Source organism: Osmerus eperlanus, chromosome 23, assembly GCF_963692335.1.
Source record: "Osmerus eperlanus chromosome 23, fOsmEpe2.1, whole genome shotgun sequence".
Taxonomy (NCBI): Eukaryota; Metazoa; Chordata; class Actinopteri; order Osmeriformes; family Osmeridae; genus Osmerus; species Osmerus eperlanus.
Window position 1 is genome coordinate 1188953 of NC_085040.1, and position 17358 is coordinate 1206310.

At 51.3% G+C, this 17358-nt stretch overlaps 2 protein-coding genes across 3 annotated transcripts in view; both read left to right on the plus strand.

Annotated features, from left to right (window-relative positions):
* Positions 1 to 9972, plus strand: part of LOC134010079 (solute carrier family 12 member 6-like) — a 17790-nt gene extending 7818 nt beyond the window's left edge. Inside the window, 20 exon segments of the mRNA XM_062449946.1 lie at positions 79 to 337; positions 734 to 790; positions 793 to 831; positions 1072 to 1129; positions 1400 to 1443; positions 1446 to 1489; positions 1491 to 1574; positions 1920 to 2038; positions 2950 to 3048; positions 3186 to 3305; positions 3463 to 3567; positions 3787 to 3955; positions 4264 to 4459; positions 4766 to 4935; positions 5198 to 5329; positions 5451 to 5558; positions 6771 to 6905; positions 6907 to 7046; positions 7309 to 7442; positions 8661 to 9972. Of these exon segments, the coding sequence (XP_062305930.1) occupies positions 79 to 337; positions 734 to 790; positions 793 to 831; positions 1072 to 1129; positions 1400 to 1443; positions 1446 to 1489; positions 1491 to 1574; positions 1920 to 2038; positions 2950 to 3048; positions 3186 to 3305; positions 3463 to 3567; positions 3787 to 3955; positions 4264 to 4459; positions 4766 to 4935; positions 5198 to 5329; positions 5451 to 5558; positions 6771 to 6905; positions 6907 to 7046; positions 7309 to 7442; positions 8661 to 8752 (2304 nt within the window). The 3' untranslated portion in view covers positions 8753 to 9972.
* A 241-nt stretch (positions 9973 to 10213) lies between these two features.
* Positions 10214 to 17218, plus strand: tox4b (TOX high mobility group box family member 4 b). Of its 2 annotated transcripts, none has more exons than XM_062449107.1 (10): positions 10214 to 10303; positions 12097 to 12165; positions 12465 to 12752; positions 12873 to 13133; positions 13585 to 13950; positions 14464 to 14544; positions 14749 to 14937; positions 15140 to 15583; positions 15728 to 15888; positions 16215 to 17218. In XM_062449107.1, exons 1-10 carry the CDS (start codon positions 10298 to 10300, stop codon positions 16270 to 16272), a joined length of 1923 nt encoding a protein of 640 aa, XP_062305091.1. In that variant the 5' UTR covers positions 10214 to 10297; the 3' UTR covers positions 16273 to 17218. The 2 variants fall into 2 exon arrangements, with proteins under 2 accessions (XP_062305091.1, XP_062305090.1); XM_062449106.1 differs by lacking the exon at positions 10214 to 10303 and adding an exon at positions 10311 to 11780.
* The last annotated feature ends 140 nt before the right edge of the window (positions 17219 to 17358 follow it).

The following is a 17358-nucleotide window of genomic DNA, read 5'->3' on the forward strand; positions in this document are numbered from 1 at the left end:
CAGCAGAGCACGGCGCTGGCAGGAGAACTTGCCCTCAGAACCTCAGCCCTGCAGGAGAACTCACCCCCTTGACCTCAGAACCTCAGCCCGGCAGGAGAACTCACCCCCTTGCCTTCAGAACCTCAGCCCTGCAGGGTTCCACTCGTCCGCTCATCTGTTCTCCGTTCTGCAGAGAACCTGTGGAGTTCCTACCTGAGCAAAGGGGAGGTGCTCGAGAAGAGGTCCCTCCCTTCCTCAGGGGCCAGCCACCCGCAGACCAATCGGCTGCCCTACGTGTTCGCCGACATCACCACCTCCTTCACCCTATTGGTGGGCATCTTCTTCCCTTCGGTCACAGGTACACTTCCTGTCTCTCATGACATCTTCAGGAGAATTCTCAGCAGCAGGAAGTGGGTGTAGCTTTGCGGGTTAGCAGGGTGTGAATAACACCTCTCTCTGTGTCTCTTCTTCTGTCTTCCCTCCGCCCCCTTTTCTCTCTCTCGCTCTCTCTCTCTCTCTCTCTCTCTCTCTCTCTCTCTCTCTCTCTCTCTCTCTCTCTCTCTCTCTCTCTCTCTCTCTCTCTCTCTCTCTCTCTCTCTCTCTCTCTCTCTCTCTCTCTCTCTCTCTCTCTCTCTCTCTCTCTCTCTCTCTCTCTCTCTCTCTCTCTCTCTCTCCTCTCTCTCTCTCTCTCTCTCTCTCTCTCTTTCTCCTCTCATTCTTTCTCCCTTTTCTTGTTCTCTCTCCTCCCCTCCAGGTATCATGGCAGGCTCTAACAGGTCAGGAGATCTGAGGGATGCTCAGCGTTCCATCCCCATGGAACCATCCTGGCCATCCTCACCACCTCCCTCGTCTGTATCCTCCCATGAATCAATGAATAATGAATGGATGGATGAATGAATGGATGGACATTTCTTTCAGCCTTTCAAAGTTTTTTGTAGAAAATATTTTCTAAACTTTAGAAACTTTTTTAATGTATTTTTGTTTTTTTTGTTTTAGAACCTTTAAAACCTTTTTAGAACCTTTTTTTTTTTGTGGGTTCCCAATGTGTTGGATGTATGTTGTTGATGTTGTTTTCCTGAGCGCTGACACCAGACCTCAGCAGTGTGGTTCTGTTTGGATCCTGCATCGAGGGAGTCCTGCTCAGAGACAAGTCAGTATCCTCTGGTCCAGGGAGAGGAGAGGGAGAGGGGGGGGGGGAGGTAGAGGGGGAGGGGGGATAGGGGGGAGGGGAGAGGGGGGGAAGGGGGGAGGGAGAGAGAGAGGGGAATGAGAGAGAGAGAGAGAGAGAGAGAGAGAGAGACAGACAGACAGATGATTGATTGCTTTGCCTAACTAACCTCTCCCATCTGATTCCGTGTTTTTGATGTGGTCTCTTTCCTTTCTCTGATCCATCTCCTCTCGCCTCTGGCGCCCCCTGCAGGTTTGGTGACTCAGTGAAGGGTAAGCTGGTCGTGGGAACTCTCGCCTGCCCTCCCACTGGGTTATCGTGATTGGTTCCTTCTTCTCGACTGTGCGGGGCAGGCCTCCAATCGTTGACGGGCGCTCCCCGCCTCCTGCAGGCCATCGCCAAGGACAACATCGTCCCCTTCCTCAGGGTCAGACCTCTCTCTCTCTCTCTCTCTCTCTCTCTCTCTCTCTCTCTCTCTCTCTCTCTCTCTCTCTCTCTCTCTCTCTCTCTCTCTCTCTCTCTGACTTCGTGTTCATCTGCTGCTGCTGTGTGAGGCCTCTCTCTCTCACACACACTCTCTCTCTCTCTCTCTCTCTCTCTCTCTCTCTCTCTCTCTCTCTCTCTCTCTCTCTCTCTCTCTCACCCTCTCTCTTACTTTCTTTCTTACTCTCTATCACTCTCTTTTACTGCCTGTCCTGTATGACCTCTCTCTAACACGTTCTTCACACAAAATCCCTTGACCTGGCTCACCTCTGTGTGTGTGTGTGTGCAGGTGTTTGGTCATGGGAAGGCTAATGGAGAGCCCACCTGGGCCCTGCTGCTGACTGCTCTGATCGCTGAGCTGGGCATCCTGATCGCCTCTCTGGACATGGTGGCCCCCATCCTCTCCATGTGAGCGCACGTGTGAGCGTGTGTGTGTGTGGCGGCCCCCATCCTCTCCATGTGAGCGCACGTGTGAGCGTGTGTGTGTGTGGCGGCCCCCATCCTCTCCATGTGAGCGCACGTGTGAGCGTGTGTGTGTGTGTGTGTGGTGGCCCCCATCCTCTCCATGTGAGCGTGTGTGTGAGCGTGTGTGTGTGTGTGTGTGGCGGCCCCCATCCTCTCCATGTGAGCGTGTGTGTGAGCGTGTGTGTGTGTGTGTGTGTGTGGCGGCCCCCATCCTCTCCATGTGAGCGTGTGTGTGAGCGTGTGTGTGTGTGTGTGGCGGCCCCCATCCTCTCCATGTGAGCGTGTGTGTGTGTGTGTGTGGTGGCCCCCATCCTCTCCATGTGAGCGTGTGTGTGTGTGTGTGTGTGGTGGCCCCCATCCTCTCCATGTGAGCGCACGTGTGAGCGTGTGTGTGTGTGTGTGTGTGGTGGCCCCCCTCCTCTCCATGTGAGCGCACGTGTGAGCGTGTGTGTGTGTGTGGCGGCCCCCATCCTCTCCATGTGAGCGCACGTGTGAGCGTGTGTGTGTGTGTGTGTGGTGGCCCCCATCCTCTCCATGTGAGCGCACGTGTGAGCGTGTGTGTGTGGCGGCCCCCATCCTCTCCATGTGAGCGCAGGTGTGTGTGTGTGTGTGTGGCGGCCCCCATCCTCTCCATGTGAGCGCACGTGTGAGCGTGTGTGTGTGTGTGTGTGTGTGTGTGTGTGTGTGTGGCGGCCCCCATCCTCTCCATGTGAGCGCACGTGTGTGTGTGTGTGTGTGGTGGCCCCCATCCTCTCCATGTGAGCGCAGGTGTGTGTGTGTTTAAGAGTGAGCGATACAGCAGGTGTATAATGTGTATGACCTCCCAGCCATGTCTCTCCCCCCCCCGTCTCCAGGTTCTTCCTGATGTGTTATCTGTTTGTGAACCTGGCCTGTGCCCTGCAGACCCTGCTGAGGACTCCCAACTGGAGACCTCGCTTCTCCTACTACCACTGGTACACACACACACACACACACGAACACACACACATTGGACACCAAGAAATACACTGTTTAAAACACACACCAGTGTGGACAATAGAAGTGAATTTATGAATGGAGTGTGTGTGTGTGTGTGTGTGTGTCTCTGTAGGTCCTTGTCGTTTCTGGGCATGATCATCTGCCTGGCTCTGATGTTCATTTCCTCGTGGTACTACGCTCTCGTTGCCATGGTGATCGCTGGCATGATCTACAAGTACATCGAGTACCACGGGTAGGTTACCATGGGAACCAGGCAACCTATAGATTGTGTGTGTGTGTGTGTGTGTGTGTAGCCCTCTTCCTAGGCTCGTGTGTGTGTGTAGAGTTGCATTCATCCCAAGATGTTGAGGTGGTAGGATGTATAATGTGTGTGTGTGTGTGTGTTGCAGAGCAGAGAAGGAGTGGGGTGATGGGATCCGTGGGCTGTCGCTCAGTGCTGCTCGCTACGCCCTCTTGAGGCTGGAGGAGGGGCCGCCACACACCAAGAACTGGAGGTACACACACACACACTCGCATGCACGCAAACGCACACACACTCCGTTAAAACAGAGCTTTAATAGTATACACAGATTTACTCACTGTCTCTCCATTTCACTTTCTCTCCCTCTCCTCTCTCTTTCCTTCTCTCCCTCTCCCGTCCAACCTCTCTCTCTCTCACTCACTCACTCTCTCACTCTCTCACACACACACACACACACGGTGCTTTGTGGCAGGCCCCAGCTGCTGGTGCTGTTGAAGCTGGATGAGGACGCCCACGTCAAGTCTCCCCGCCTGCTCACGTTCGCCTCCCAGCTGAAGGCCGGGAAGGGCCTGACCATCGTGGGGACGGTCATCCCTGGGAACTACCTCCACAGCTACGGGGAGGCCCTGGCTGCAGAGCAGGTACACAGGGCTCGCTCTCTCTGGCTGTCTCTCTGTGTGTGTCTCTACCTCTCTCTCTATCTGGCTGTCTGTCTCTCTCTCTCTGTGTGTCTGTCTCTCTCTGTCTCTCTCTCTGGCTGTCTGTCTGTCTCTCTCGCTCTCTCTGGCTGTCTCGCTCTCTCTGTCTGTCTCTCTGTGTGTGTCTCTACCTCTCTCTCTATCTGGCTGTCTGTCTCTCTCTCTGGCTGTCTCTCTCGCTCTCTCTCTCTCTCTCTCTGTGTGTCTGTCTCTCACCCCCACTTTTCTCCGTCCCTCCCCTCTCCCCCCAGACTCTGAAGCACCTGATGGATAAGGAGAAGGTGAAGGGTTTCTGCCAGTGCATCGTGGCCCAGAAGCCCCGCGAGGGCATCAGTCACATGATCCAGTCCAGCGGCCTGGGAGGCATGAGGCACAACACGGTGGTGATGGGCTGGCCCCTGGCCTGGAGGCAGAGCGAGGACCCCCAGTCCTGGAAGACCTTCATCAGTGAGTAGGGGGGTCAGGTGGCTGAGCGGTTAGAGAATCAGGCTAGTAATCAGAAGGTCGCTGGTTCGATTCCCGGCCGTGCCAAATGACGTTGTGTCCTTGGGCAAGGCACTTCACCCTACTTGCCTCGGGGGAATGTCCCTGTACTTACTGTAAGTCGCTCTGGATAAGAGTGTCTGCTAAATGACTAAATGTAGGGGTGTGTGTGTGTGTGGTGATGGACTGGAGTTAGGATGCCCTGTCTCTGTGACTCCTGATACTGTGTGTGTGTGTGTGAACACTCCCCCCCCTCTCTCTGTCCTCCAGACACGGTGAGGGTCACCACGGCGGCCCACATGGCCCTGCTGGTCCCCAAGAACATCTCTCTGTTCCCGGGCAGCAGCGAGCCGTGCAGCGAGGGCACCATCGACGTGTGGTGGATCGTCCACGACGGGGGCATGCTCATGCTGCTGCCCTTCCTGCTGCGCCAGCACAAGGTGGGGGGAACACACACACACACACATCCTCCACACACACACACACACATCCTCCACACACACACACACACACATCCTCCACACACACACACACACATCCTCCACACACACACACACGGTGACCAGGGAGGGTGTGTGTGTGTGACTGTGTGTGTGTGTGATGTCAGGTGTGCGAGCTGCATTTGTGTGACGTGTGTCTTATGTATGTGTTGCCCACCAGCTATAGCTCTGAGTGTGTGTGTGTGTGTGTGTGTGTCCCCAGGTGTGGCGTAAGTGTGGCATGCGTATCTTCACGGTGGCCCAGATGGAGGACAACTCCATTCAGATGAAGAAGGACCTGGCCACCTTCCTGTACCACCTGCGCATAGAGGCTGAGGTGGAGGTGGTGGAGATGGTGAGTGGAGTGTGTGTGTGTGTGTGTGTGGAGTACCCCTGACTTACTAAGACCATCTTTTCTTTCTCATTCCTTCCATCTCTCTCTCTCTCCCCCCCCCCTCTCTCTCTCTCCCCCCCAGCATAACAGTGACATCAGTGCGTACACGTATGAGAGGACCCTGATGATGGAGCAGCGCTCTCAGATGCTGAGGCAGATGAGGCTGTCAAAGTCCGACAGAGAGAAAGAGGTAAGATCCCGCGTGTGTGTGCGCGTGCGTGTGCGCTCGTCCTTCACCTCCACACGCTCACCTTCACCCCCCTCCTCTGCTCACCTCCCCTGACCTCCCTCCCAAGCGAGACCGCTGGAGTTTTGACGAGGCCAGTTTGCGTCGGCTGTCAGAGCCGCACCTTCTCTGTGAGCGGACGGAATACAGAGTAGGTTACTCCTGGGGTTTGTGTTTCCTAGTTGTGTTTCTTAGGGTTTTTAATAGTGTTTTTAAGGTTGATAGTTGTGTTTCTGATAGTGTTTTTAAGGTTGATAGTTGTGTTTTTAGTTGTGTTGCTTAGGGTTTCTTCTTGTGTTTTTCAAGTTTCTACTACTGTTTTTAATAGTGTTTCTTAAGGTTTCTGGTGTGTTTCATAGGGTTTCTAATAGTGTTTTTAAGGTTTTAAAAGTGTTTCTTAGAGGTTCTAGTTGTTTCTTAGAGGTTCTAGTTGTTTCTTAGGGTTTCTTGTTGTGTTTTTAAAGTTTCTGCTAGTGTTTTTTAAGGTTTCAGGTAGGGCTTTCTGGTAGGGTTTTTTGGTAGGGTATCTAATTGTGTGTCCAAGGATTTAGAGAGCTTAGCTGTTTGTTAACTGTGAGTGCAGCGTGTGTGTTTGTGAACAGCCTGTGTGTGTGTGTGTGTGAGGAGCGTGTGTGTGTGTGTGTGTGTGTGTGTTTCAGTAGTCAGTGACTGTCTGTGTTAGGTAGGTGTGTTTGTGAGCATCCTGTGTGTGTGTGTGTCTGTATGTGTCTGTGTGTGTGTTTCAGTAGTCAGTGACTGTCTGTGTTGGGTAGGTGTGTTTCTCCCCCAGGTTAAGGACTGTTGGAGTGAACACTAGCAACCCCAGACACTTCAACAGAGAGAGACAGGTACAGAGAGAGAAGGTGAGAGAGAGACGGGTACAGAGAGAGGAGGAGAGAGAGAGACGGGTACAGAGAGAGGAGGAGAGAGAGAGACGGGTACAGAGAGAGGAGGAGAGAGAGAGAGGAGAGAGAGAGAGAGAGACAGGTACAGGGAGAGAAGGAGAGAGAGAGAAGAGGTGAAGGGGTGAAAAATAAAGGGCAGAAAGACGGAACAATGCAAGACAGAAGCTGGAAGGCGATGGAGGATTGTGTGAGCCGTCTGGTTGAATGTATCTAACGCACACTGTGTATGTGCCTGTCTTTGGATCCACGTGTGTGTGTGTGCGTGTCTCAGGCCCAGCTGGTGAAGGACCGTAACTCCATGCTGCGTCTGACCAGCATCGGCTCGGACGACGACGAGGACACCGACGCCCCCGGGGGGGGCGCGGCGAATTCTGAGAAGTCGGGAGGGGGCGGGGAGGGGGGGGGGGGCGGGAGGGGGCGGGGGGTCGGTGCCGGAGCACAGGCGGGTCCACATGACCTGGACTAAGGAGAGGGCACAGCAGTACCGAGCCACGCAGTCTGGCTGCAGCACCCCGGAGGGCTTCAGAGACATGCTCAGCATCAGGCCGTGAGTCTCTCTCTCTCTCACACACACACACACGTGTAATACTGATACACACACACACACACACACGTGATACACATATACACACACTCACACACGTGATACACATGTACACACACACTCACACGTGACGCACTGATACACACACACTCGCTGACACCATGACACACGCACGTGATACACTGATACACACACACGCTGACATCATCCCACGCAGACAGAAGCTGTGAGCTGACAGGTCTCCCCCTGCCCTGTCCTGCTGCAGGGATCACTCCAACGTGCGCCGCATGCACACGGCCGTCAGGCTGAACGAGGTCATCGTCAACAAGTCCCATGATGCTCGGCTGGTCCTGCTCAACATGCCGGGGCCTCCCAGGAACGCCGACGGGGACGAGAACTGTATCCTTCACTCTCCACCTTCGCTCTCATTCTCTCCCTATGTCTCTCTCTCTCCCTCTCTCTCTCCCTATGTCTCTCTCTCTCCCTATGTCTCTCTCTCCCTGTCTCTATGTCTCTCTCTCTCCCTATGTCTCTCTCTCCCTGTCTCTCTCTCGCTCTCCCTATGTCTCTCTCTCTCCCTATGTCTCTCTCTCCCTGTCTCTCTCTCGCTCTCCCTATGTCTCTCTCTCTCCCTATGTCTCTCTCTCCCTGTCTCTCTCTCGCTCTCCCTATGTCTCTCTCTCTCCCTATGTCTCTCTCTCCCTGTCTCTCTCTCGCTCTCCCTATGTCTCTCTCTCTCCCTATGTCTCTCTCTCTCTCCCTGTCTCTCTCTCCCTGTCTCTCTCTCGCTCTCCCTATGTCTCTCTCTCTCCCTATGTCTCTCTCTCCCTGTCTCTCTCTCGCTCTCCCTATGTCTCTCTCTCTCCCTATGTCTCTCTCTCCCTGTCTCTCTCTCGCTCTCCCTATGTCTCTCTCTCCCTGTCTCTCTCTCGCTCTCCCTATGTCTCTCTCTCCCTGTCTCTCTCTCGCTCTCCCTATGTCTCTCTCTCTCTCCCTGTCTCTCTCTCCCTGTCTCTCTCTCTCGCTCTCCCTATGTCTCTCTCTCTCCCTATGTCTCTCTCCCTGTCTCTCTCTCGCTCTCCCTATGTCTCTCTCTCTCCCTGTCTCTCTCTCGCTCTCCCTATGTCTCTCTCTCTCCCTATGTCTCTCTCTCGCTCTCCCTATGTCTCTCTCTCTCCCTATGTCTCTCTCTCTCCCTATGTCTCTCTCTCTCCCTGTCTCTCTCTCGCTCTCCCTATGTCTCTCTCTCTCCCTGTCTCTCTCTCGCTCTCCCTATGTCTCTCTCTCGCTCTCCCTATGTCTCTCTCTCGCTCTCCCTATGTCTCTCTCTCTCTCCCTGTCTCTCTCTCGCTCTCCCTATGTCTCTCTCTCTCCCTGTCTCTCTCTCGCTCTCCCTATGTCTCTCTCTCTCCCTGTCTCTCTCTCGCTCTCCCTATGTCTCTCTCTCTCCCTGTCTCTCTCTCGCTCTCCCTATGTCTCTCTCTCTCTCCCTATGTCTCTCTCCCTGTCTCTCTCTCGCTCTCCCTATGTCTCTCTCTCTCTCTCTCTCTCTCTCTTGCTGTCTGCATTCCTCTCTAGCTTACTGTGTCTCAGTGACTCTCCTTAACTGCTGTTCAGACATGGAGTTCCTGGAGGTGCTGACGGAGGGCCTGGAACGCGTCCTATTGGTCAGGGGAGGAGGAAGTGAGGTCATCACCATCTACTCCTGATTGGCCACAACAGCGAAACCAGCTCATCAACCCAAATCAGCCAATAAAGTAAAAAAAAGAAATGCCAATGGGGGCGGGGCTAAGGAGTCCCCGAGGTCAGACAGCTTTTAAAGGACTGTCATTGGCCAGGGCTTGGATAGAGCCTTCCCCCTACACCTAGCTGTCAGTCATTATCTTTAAGGTTTCACCATTCCACAAAAAAAGACAAGCTACAAAAGCCAACACGATTCCTCAAATGAACTAAGTGCAAGAGTGCTCAAGTGTGTGTGTGTGTGTGTGTGTGTGTGTGTGTGTGTGTGTGTGTTCACATGTCGAATGTGTACCGTACTGTAGTTGGGTCTTCGGACGAGTGTGGTATTAATGAGTGTATGGACTTTCATGATACAGAGGACCAATGAATGAACCATCACCACCACAGTGGATAGAATATTCTGGAACAGAGTGTGTGTTCCACTGAGTGACTCAGGGTTCTAATTTGTAGAAGTGTTCGAGACTGGAAAAAAGTAAGCTCTCTGCTTTGTGTGTCTGGTTTTCTGTCTTGTCTGGGAATGACGGTGTGTGTGTGTGTGTAAGGTTAGTTAGGAGAGTGGACACGGTGGCTTCAAGAGTAGAAAACAAACTTGTAGAGAACAGGAAGGTTTGCATATCAAGCAGTGCGGAGCGAGTTTCCGAAGAGCGGTTAGTAAACAGTGTTTGCAGAGGGCTTGTTTTACATTGCACCACCGTTGTTATAAACACCGTCACACTGCATGCTATTGCAACGCTGTATTTGTGTTGCTTTGTCGTTCGTACGACGTTTTATCGACGTGTGTGTGATTGGTTGATCATACGATGGTGCGCTTACACCCTGGGAAGTCACGTGGGATTCCTGCTATGCGGTTATGCTGCTTATCGGCGTCACCCTATCCCCTTTTATTTACAGTGTGTCCTGATGGTAGCCTTCTAGGCATTGATCAGTGGTTTGTGCGTGCGTGCGTGCGTGCGGGACGTGCCTCCTACAACGCTTGTGAACTCGTGCTAATAGGAGACGAAACAAACTGGAGGTATTTTAAATTCCACTCAACTGTCCTTCTCAGTGTTCTGACTTTTGTTTTTAAGGGAATCTGTTTATTTCTCCCTAACAGTTTTTGCTTGTACATAAGTCCTGAGTTTTTTTTTATTATATTAATATAAAAATATGAAAAAGACTGCTTGAAAAATGGTAATAAAACCAATTTTGAAAGAAAGTATAAATGTAACTGTTTTTTTGTAGATCAATTCCATACGCTTTGTCTTCACAGTGCACTTGGACACCAGCATTCGCAATTTACTGCGCCGGGGTAGCATGGACGTGCGGAGTTATTCCTTATTTTCAGGTTCCAAATCAAAAAACACACCCATCTAAGCGACCCCGGGTTACAAAACGGTTAAACTGTAACGGTGCGTAAGCGTTATGATGTCACTTCCACTTGTACAATCCGGAAGCTGGTGCCATGTTATAATATTGAGGAAAATCATCTTGTTCGAACTTCAGAAAGTGGGACTAAGCCATATTTCTGGGTGAGCATGGAGGTAAGAGAAAGAGTAGAGAGCTTCGTATTGAGAATCCTTCCTGTACCGTCAATCTACTTTAATGTCAACAGGTCGGATCATACAATCAAGTCCACAATCTTTGGTTTACAGAAACACAACAATGATCCCTCACTCACGCTGTCATTCGGTTTGCCCGTAACTAATAGCCATGACAATATCTGGCTATAACCTTTAGTTTCTTGATAAGAAGTATTTCGCTGAAATAAATTCGCTTCACGTGTTTATTTTACTGTAAAATCCCTTTGCTTTAGTTAACGTCATCCCTGTATCCTCACTGATATTATCCTAGTAAATTATTGGATGTGGCTTCTTGTATGTGGATGCGTTTGGAAGTCCTTGAAATTGTGTCATTTTAGACATGGTGCGTTTGGAAGTATGATATCTTAAATTGGATTTTTTTATCATACTGGATGTTAAATAGCTACTAGAACAGATTTGGCTGTGCTCCTTACAGTAGCCTACTACTAGGCCATTTGGATGAACCATTATGAAACTGTCAGGAATATAAATCGCTGAAGTTGTATGGGCGTTTATTGATATGGCCTAGTAGGTGGTAAAAATAACCATTATTTGGTGTTACACACAGCATCAGAATGAAATAACCTAGTTTATTTTGAGAACACGATGTAAACAAACGACCAAAAAACATCCCCGTCCAGACTCCTGACACTGACAGTGCACCTAAGATTATGGCGACTCCAAATCCGGAGTTCCGTTTCCATTAAGAGTCCTGGCTCGACGGGTTCTGAGAGAAAGAGGGAGGGGAGAAAGAGTTGTCATGCAACGAGACACGCACATTTATGGTCTTCAAGATTAATTTATGTTTGAATGATGTTATGCTACCTGTCTACAAATGTTACATAAGCTATTGATTTTAATGATTTGGGTCCATACGTTTAAACATTAGACGTATAGTATCTGACATGATGTAGACGACAGTGGAGCGTCTACCTAGCGAGACTAGACTGGATTGATTTACCGCAGCCTTGCGTCAAGCACGCTGGCTATGTTCGACTAGGTCTAGTCAGCAAGTAGGTACTTTGCTTGCTGACTAGACAGGCTATTTTTAGTAGCGGTACCAGTGCGGACATGTCACCAACATGCTTTTTAGGAGTAGCAAACGTTTGTCTCTAAGGCCGATTTATTGGGTTGTTGACGCTTTTACGGGGTACCTTGTCTTGTAGGTAGACGTGTAGGTGAAGCTAACGGTAGCTCTGTAATCCTAGCCTCACAGACCCTGGCAGTAAGGCAATTTCCAGTCGATGCTAGCTAGCTATCTAGCCTATCCAGACGTAAGGGCTTGTTTTGCCATCCCATCCCATTGAATCTCACATGAGACGAGAATTGAAAGATGGACCTGAATTTTTACTCTGATCTAACGGACGGCACCGGACAGCACGGCGATCCAGAGTTCCTGAATCCACAGTCTTTCAATGGATTTGACGCCGTTAACAAGGTGACCCTCCACACCCCAGCACGAAGTAAAAACTTATTGTGACTGACACCCTGGAACGTGTGGGGCACTGGTGTTATTAACACTACATGTCTTGACCAAGCAAAGGGTTTGCTGATTCCAAATCTATCGGCGTTTTGCTTGTCCGACGTGTTGGAAGGCGAACCGTTTTATTGTTTACCGTGTGTGCGTGTGTGTGTGGGAGAGAGACACTGAAAGAACAGTAGACATGGACCTTTGCTGCAGTCATGCTAGTAGAAGTGTTTGCATGACAACGGTGTCCATGATGCTGAAACTGCCGCTGCTGTTGTTGTTTCAGTTCCCTGGAGGCAGTGACAACTACCTGGCCATCCCAGGGCCGGGTCATCCCTTTCTCTCCTCCTCAGAGGTACTCCTCATCCCCCCTTTCTCTCACGCTCTTCACTCACCCTGACGGGGGAGGAGAAGATAGGAATCTCTAACCTTCTCTCTCCTTCTCTCTTCCCTCTCTTCTTTTCATCTTTGTTTCACACCTGGATCTTTGGCCCCTGTTTTTTTTGTTTTATCTCCCTCTTTCGCTCTTTCCTCTTCGTCATGCTCTGCCCTCTTTTTATATCATCTTTACCTCATTTTCCTCTCATCCTTCTCTACTTCCCCACCTCTTCCATTCCTTTACACCTATCTTCTACCCCCACACCTGTCCTCCAGACCTTCCACACCCCCAGCTTGGGTGATGAGGAGTTTGAGATCCCCCCCATCTCCCTGGACCCAGACTCTGCCCTCACAGTGTCCGACGTGGTGGCCCACTTTGGGGAGCTGTCAGACGGGGGCCCCTCGGGCAGCGTGGTGGTCCCCGGGAACGCGGTGGTCGGGGGCGAAGACCCCTCCTTCGCCTCCACCTTCGTCAACCCCGCCTCGCAGGGCCTGGAGCACCTCAGCCTGGGGGTTATCAGCCAGCCAGGAGGGGGCGCTCTGCTGGGGTCTGCCCTGGGAATGGTGAGGATTGTTCATACCCAACCTGGAAATCACAAAAACTATCGGAAAATATTTTGACTGAACAACAATCGAACGTTTTGACTATAGAGCATTTGTGTCCTGTTATCCCCTCCCCCCCAGGATCTTGGCCACCCGATTGGCTCTCAGTTCAGTAGCACCTCCCCCATGACCATCGATGTTCCGATGAGTGACATGGGTCACGGCCTCTTGAGCCACAACCAGCTGACCACCATTGACCAATCAGAGCTCAGCGCCCAGCTGGGGCTCAGCCTGGGGGGCGGGACTATCCTGCCGCGGCCACAGTCACCTGACCACCCTCTGTCAGCCACGGCCTCGCCCACCGGCTCGCTACAGGATGATGACATGGATGACTTCAGACGGGTGAGTCTGCATGGTCCATTTGTTAAGGTCTGGCCTGAGGTGAACTTCAAGGCTTGGCCTGTGAACTTGTACGAAGCTCCGCCTACAACAAATGTTGAGTCTTGAAGGCCTGTAAACCCCTATAACCTACGTCCAGGAAGATATGTGAACTTCGACAACCTAATAATAATACTACATTTTATTTCTAACGCACCTTTCATCCGAAAATAGATCTCAAAGTGCTAGAACCTAAGTCTAACTTAACCTGAGCTGCACTTCTTGGCTCGATGTGTACCAATATCAGCATACTGTATATGTAGCTAATTTGTTGTCTCTTATCTTTCTCCCTCTCTCTCTCCCCCCCTCTCTCTCTCCCTCTCCCCCCCCCCTCTCTCTCTCTCTCTCTCTCTCTCTCTCTCTCTCTCTCTCTCTCTCTCTCCTCCCTCTCCCCTCTCTCTCTCTGTCCCGTCAGAGCGTACTAGTGGAGTCCCCAGTCTCTCTGTCCGTCTCCCCTGGGGTCATCTCCCTGGACCAGCCTTTCTCCGACTCCTCCCTCCACGCCCCCTCCGCCAGCGGCCCCCCGGCCCTGGTGAGGAGGGGAGGAGGAGCAGGGGGAGGAGGAGCAGGGGGAGGAGGAGCAGCGGGAGGGGGAGGGGGGGCGAAGAAAGGGAAGAAGAAGAAGGACCCCCACGAGCCCCAGAAGCCCGTGTCGGCCTACGCCCTGTTCTTCAGGGACACACAGGCGGCCATTAAGGGCCAGAACCCCAACGCCACCTTCGGGGATGTGTCCAAGATCGTGGCGTCCATGTGGGACAGCCTGGGGGAGGAGCAGAAGCAGGTGTGGGGGTCCACTTATCCTGTCCACTTTGTTGTACTACACACGACACACGCGACCCACTTGAAACACTATCTAGTGAAGGCATGCTAATGGCTGTCTCTCTCTGTCCAACTCTCTCTGTCCAACTCTCTCTCTCTCTCTCTCTCTCTCTCTCTAACTCTCTCTCTCTCCAACTCTCTCTCTCCAACTCTCTCTCTCTCTCTCTCTCTCTAACTCTCTCTCTGTCCAACTCTCTCTGTCCAACTCTCTCTCTCTCTCTCTCTCTCTCTCTCTCTCTCTCTCTCTCTCTCTCTCTCTCTCTCTCTCTCTCTCTAACTCTCTCTCTCTCCAACTCTCTCTCTCCAACTCTCTCTCTCTCCAACTCTCTCTAATTCTCTCTCTCCAACTCTCTCTCTAATTCTCTCTCCAACTCTCTCTCTAATTCTCTCTCTAACTCTCTCTCCCTCTCTCTCTAACTCTCTCTCTCTCCAACTCTCTCTCTCTGTCCAACTCTGTCTCTCGTCCGTCTCTCAGGTGTACAAGAGGAAGACAGAGGCAGCTAAGAGAGAGTACCTGAAGGCTCTGTCAGCTTACAGAGCAAACCAGCTCTCCCAGGTGTGTAGCGGCTTTTCCAGCTCAGATCCAACTTCATTTGCATACCCCTTCAAATCCAACTTTATTAGCATAGCCCTTTTTACAAGGAAAGTTATTAAGGGCTTTACAGTTGCCCACAGATCAGACATGATTATATTAACTCTTCTCTATGTAATCCTTGTATCTCTTTACACTCTCTCTCCCTCACCTTCTACCCTCCTCCAGCCCACTATAGAAGTTCTGGACTCCGCCCCCTCGCCGTCCCCCCCGGAGCCCCCCCCTGCACCCGCCCCCGCCCCAGTCCTCTCAGCCCCTGCAGGCTCCACCCGCTCGGGCCGCCTGCCCCACTACAACCCCGACCAGAACACCATTACCAACATCTGCACCTCCAACATCATTCTGGACCTGCCTCAGGTCTGGCTGCATTGACGTCTGAGTTGTATTCCCTGTACAGTAAACTCTTATATTCTGTAAAGTCTATCCCAATAATATGATGTATGTATGTTTGTCTGCGGTAGGGCTGTGTTATCTACTGGGTGTATTGTTATTTTCAGTGGTTTCTATGTGACTTTTCTATCGTTGACGTGAAGTCAAAAAGGGTTTCCTGTTTTGTCAGGTCTCCACCCGCTCTCGGACTGGCGCCACCAAGCCCGCGGCGCCGCCCCCGCCCGACCCCCCCACCGTCACCAAGATCATCATCAAGCAGGAAGGGGGCGTGGCCACCGCCATGCCAGCCGGGGGGGTGACGCTCACCTCCTCCTCGGCACGCCAGCCCCCTCCTCTCCAGCAGATGCAGAACACCCCTCCTCCCCCCCGCCTGCAGCAGATGGTACATGCCCAGCCCCCTCCACCCCTGCAGGCCAAACCACGGGGCGGGGGTGTGGCCGGGCAGGCCCCGCCTCCTCTGCAGATCAAGATCGTCCCCGCCTCCTTGCAGTCAGACTCGGCGGGGGCGTCGGCGGGGGCGTCGCTGCCCACCCCCACCTCTCTCACCGTGGAGGTGGGGCAGTCGTGCGCCATGGTAACGACAGGGGAGGAAGTGACGGATGGAGAGGAAGGGGTAAGATCACAGGAACGAGGTGGGGGGCGTGTCATGTGACCCGGTGTGGGATTGTGAGAGGAAAATTTTCTTTTTTTTAATATTTGACGCTAAAATTGTTGTCTGTGTCTCTGTTCGCTTTCTGTGTCTCCCACCCCTCCCCAGATGGAGGTGGAGGTGATGGTGGCCCCGGGGCCTGCGCTCGCCCCCCCTGCCCCTGGCCCCAGTGTGGTGTGTGCCAGGGCTGGCTGCACTAACCCAGCGGTGGAGAGCAAGGACTGGGACAACGAGTACTGCAGCAACGAGTGTGTGGCCACACACTGCAGGTGGGGGCCGTGGAGACAGACACACACACACACACACACACTTCAGGTGGGGGCCGTGGAGACAGACACACACACACACACACACACACTGCAGGTGGGGAGCGTGGACACACACACTCGGACACACTCGTTTCATGCTCCTAAACATGGATATTTTGATGCACTACATGTACACATGGTTTGATTACTTTAGTCAATGAATTGAGGTGTTGATATTCCCTCTCATGGTTGTGTTTGTGATTATTGGTTGAGGTATTGATTACAGTGTTGTAATCGGGGTGTTTTTGGAGGTATTGATTGAGGTATTGTTGGATGCCCTTTCACAGGGACGTGTTCGTGGCCTGGTGTGCGATCAGGGGGCAAAACTCCACCTCCGTCACGTAAGGAACGGACAGATCTGACGGAGGACAGGAACGATGGATGAAGGAATGAGTGATGAATCCATGAATGAGACTCTAGTCTTCCTCCAGTTCCCTGACGTTGTTCTGAGAAGATGCAGATCGCAGATGAACACCAAGCTGACTAACCAGCTTCATGAGGAGGGAAACAAAATACTTTTGATGAGGAGGGTTTTACATGACCACGTTTTTAATTATTTTAACTTCTGGAGGGCTTGGGGGTAAAATGGCAAATGGGTTCGACTCTTTTCATGGCATCTGACCGTTGAAGCCAGAGCCACAGGTGAAATCTCTTTCCAGAGGACAGCCACTTTGGGGTCTGGGTTTTCTATGCTGTCATACTGAACTGAAAACGTTTCCTTTCCAGGGGTAAGACTTGATTTCAGGCGTTGAGGAAAACCGTCTTAAGTCTAATATTTTACATGTGATGCCACTGTTTCACAAACTATCATGGTAGGACCGACACTGTGGACGAACATTTCCGAGAAACGAGTTTGATTTTTGTTTTAACGATGCTGGTACTTTGTTATGGAACCTGCAGAAACCTGTCCTGTCTGAGTCTACTGTACAAGTACAATTTGACGGTTTAACAGTGATAAAACTACAGAAGGTATTAATTATATCAAGCACACAGTAACTGTTGTTCCCCATGACGTGATCTCTTTGGTCTATAACATTTATATTAGAGTTCCCCATGAACATATAACTTAATGATGACGTTGGCAGGCTAGACCTTCCTTTGATATAAATGTATATCATACATTGATGAATTATAAATTTTTGCTTCAAGGCGAATTTGGTGAAAAAGTAAGTATTGGGATTATGTTACAAAATGATTAAAGTAATATATAGATGCCCCCTCCACACACACTTGTTTTTTCTGTTTAAAAACATATTGCCTGTGTGGTTTTAAATAAACAATGTTTAACATGTACATACAGCTTCTTTGGACGAAAGGAACATTTATATTCAAAAGGCACTATTTGAAGGGTAAAAAAATATGTTAACAAAATGCCTTCTTTATATAAAACATCTTCCACAAATGTATTTTTATTATGAAATATCATGTTTT

Excerpts from the sequence above, each read along its gene's own strand:
- tox4b (XM_062449106.1), top strand. The coding sequence starts at position 11,676 with ATGGACCTGAATTTTTACTCTGATCTAACGGACGGCACCGGACAGCAC. Across the intron at positions 14,938-15,139 it reads TCATTCTGGACCTGCCTCAG|GTCTCCACCCGCTCTCGGAC; the intron begins GTCTGGCTGCAT and ends CTGTTTTGTCAG. Across the intron at positions 15,584-15,727 it reads TGACGGATGGAGAGGAAGGG|ATGGAGGTGGAGGTGATGGT; the intron begins GTAAGATCACAG and ends ACCCCTCCCCAG.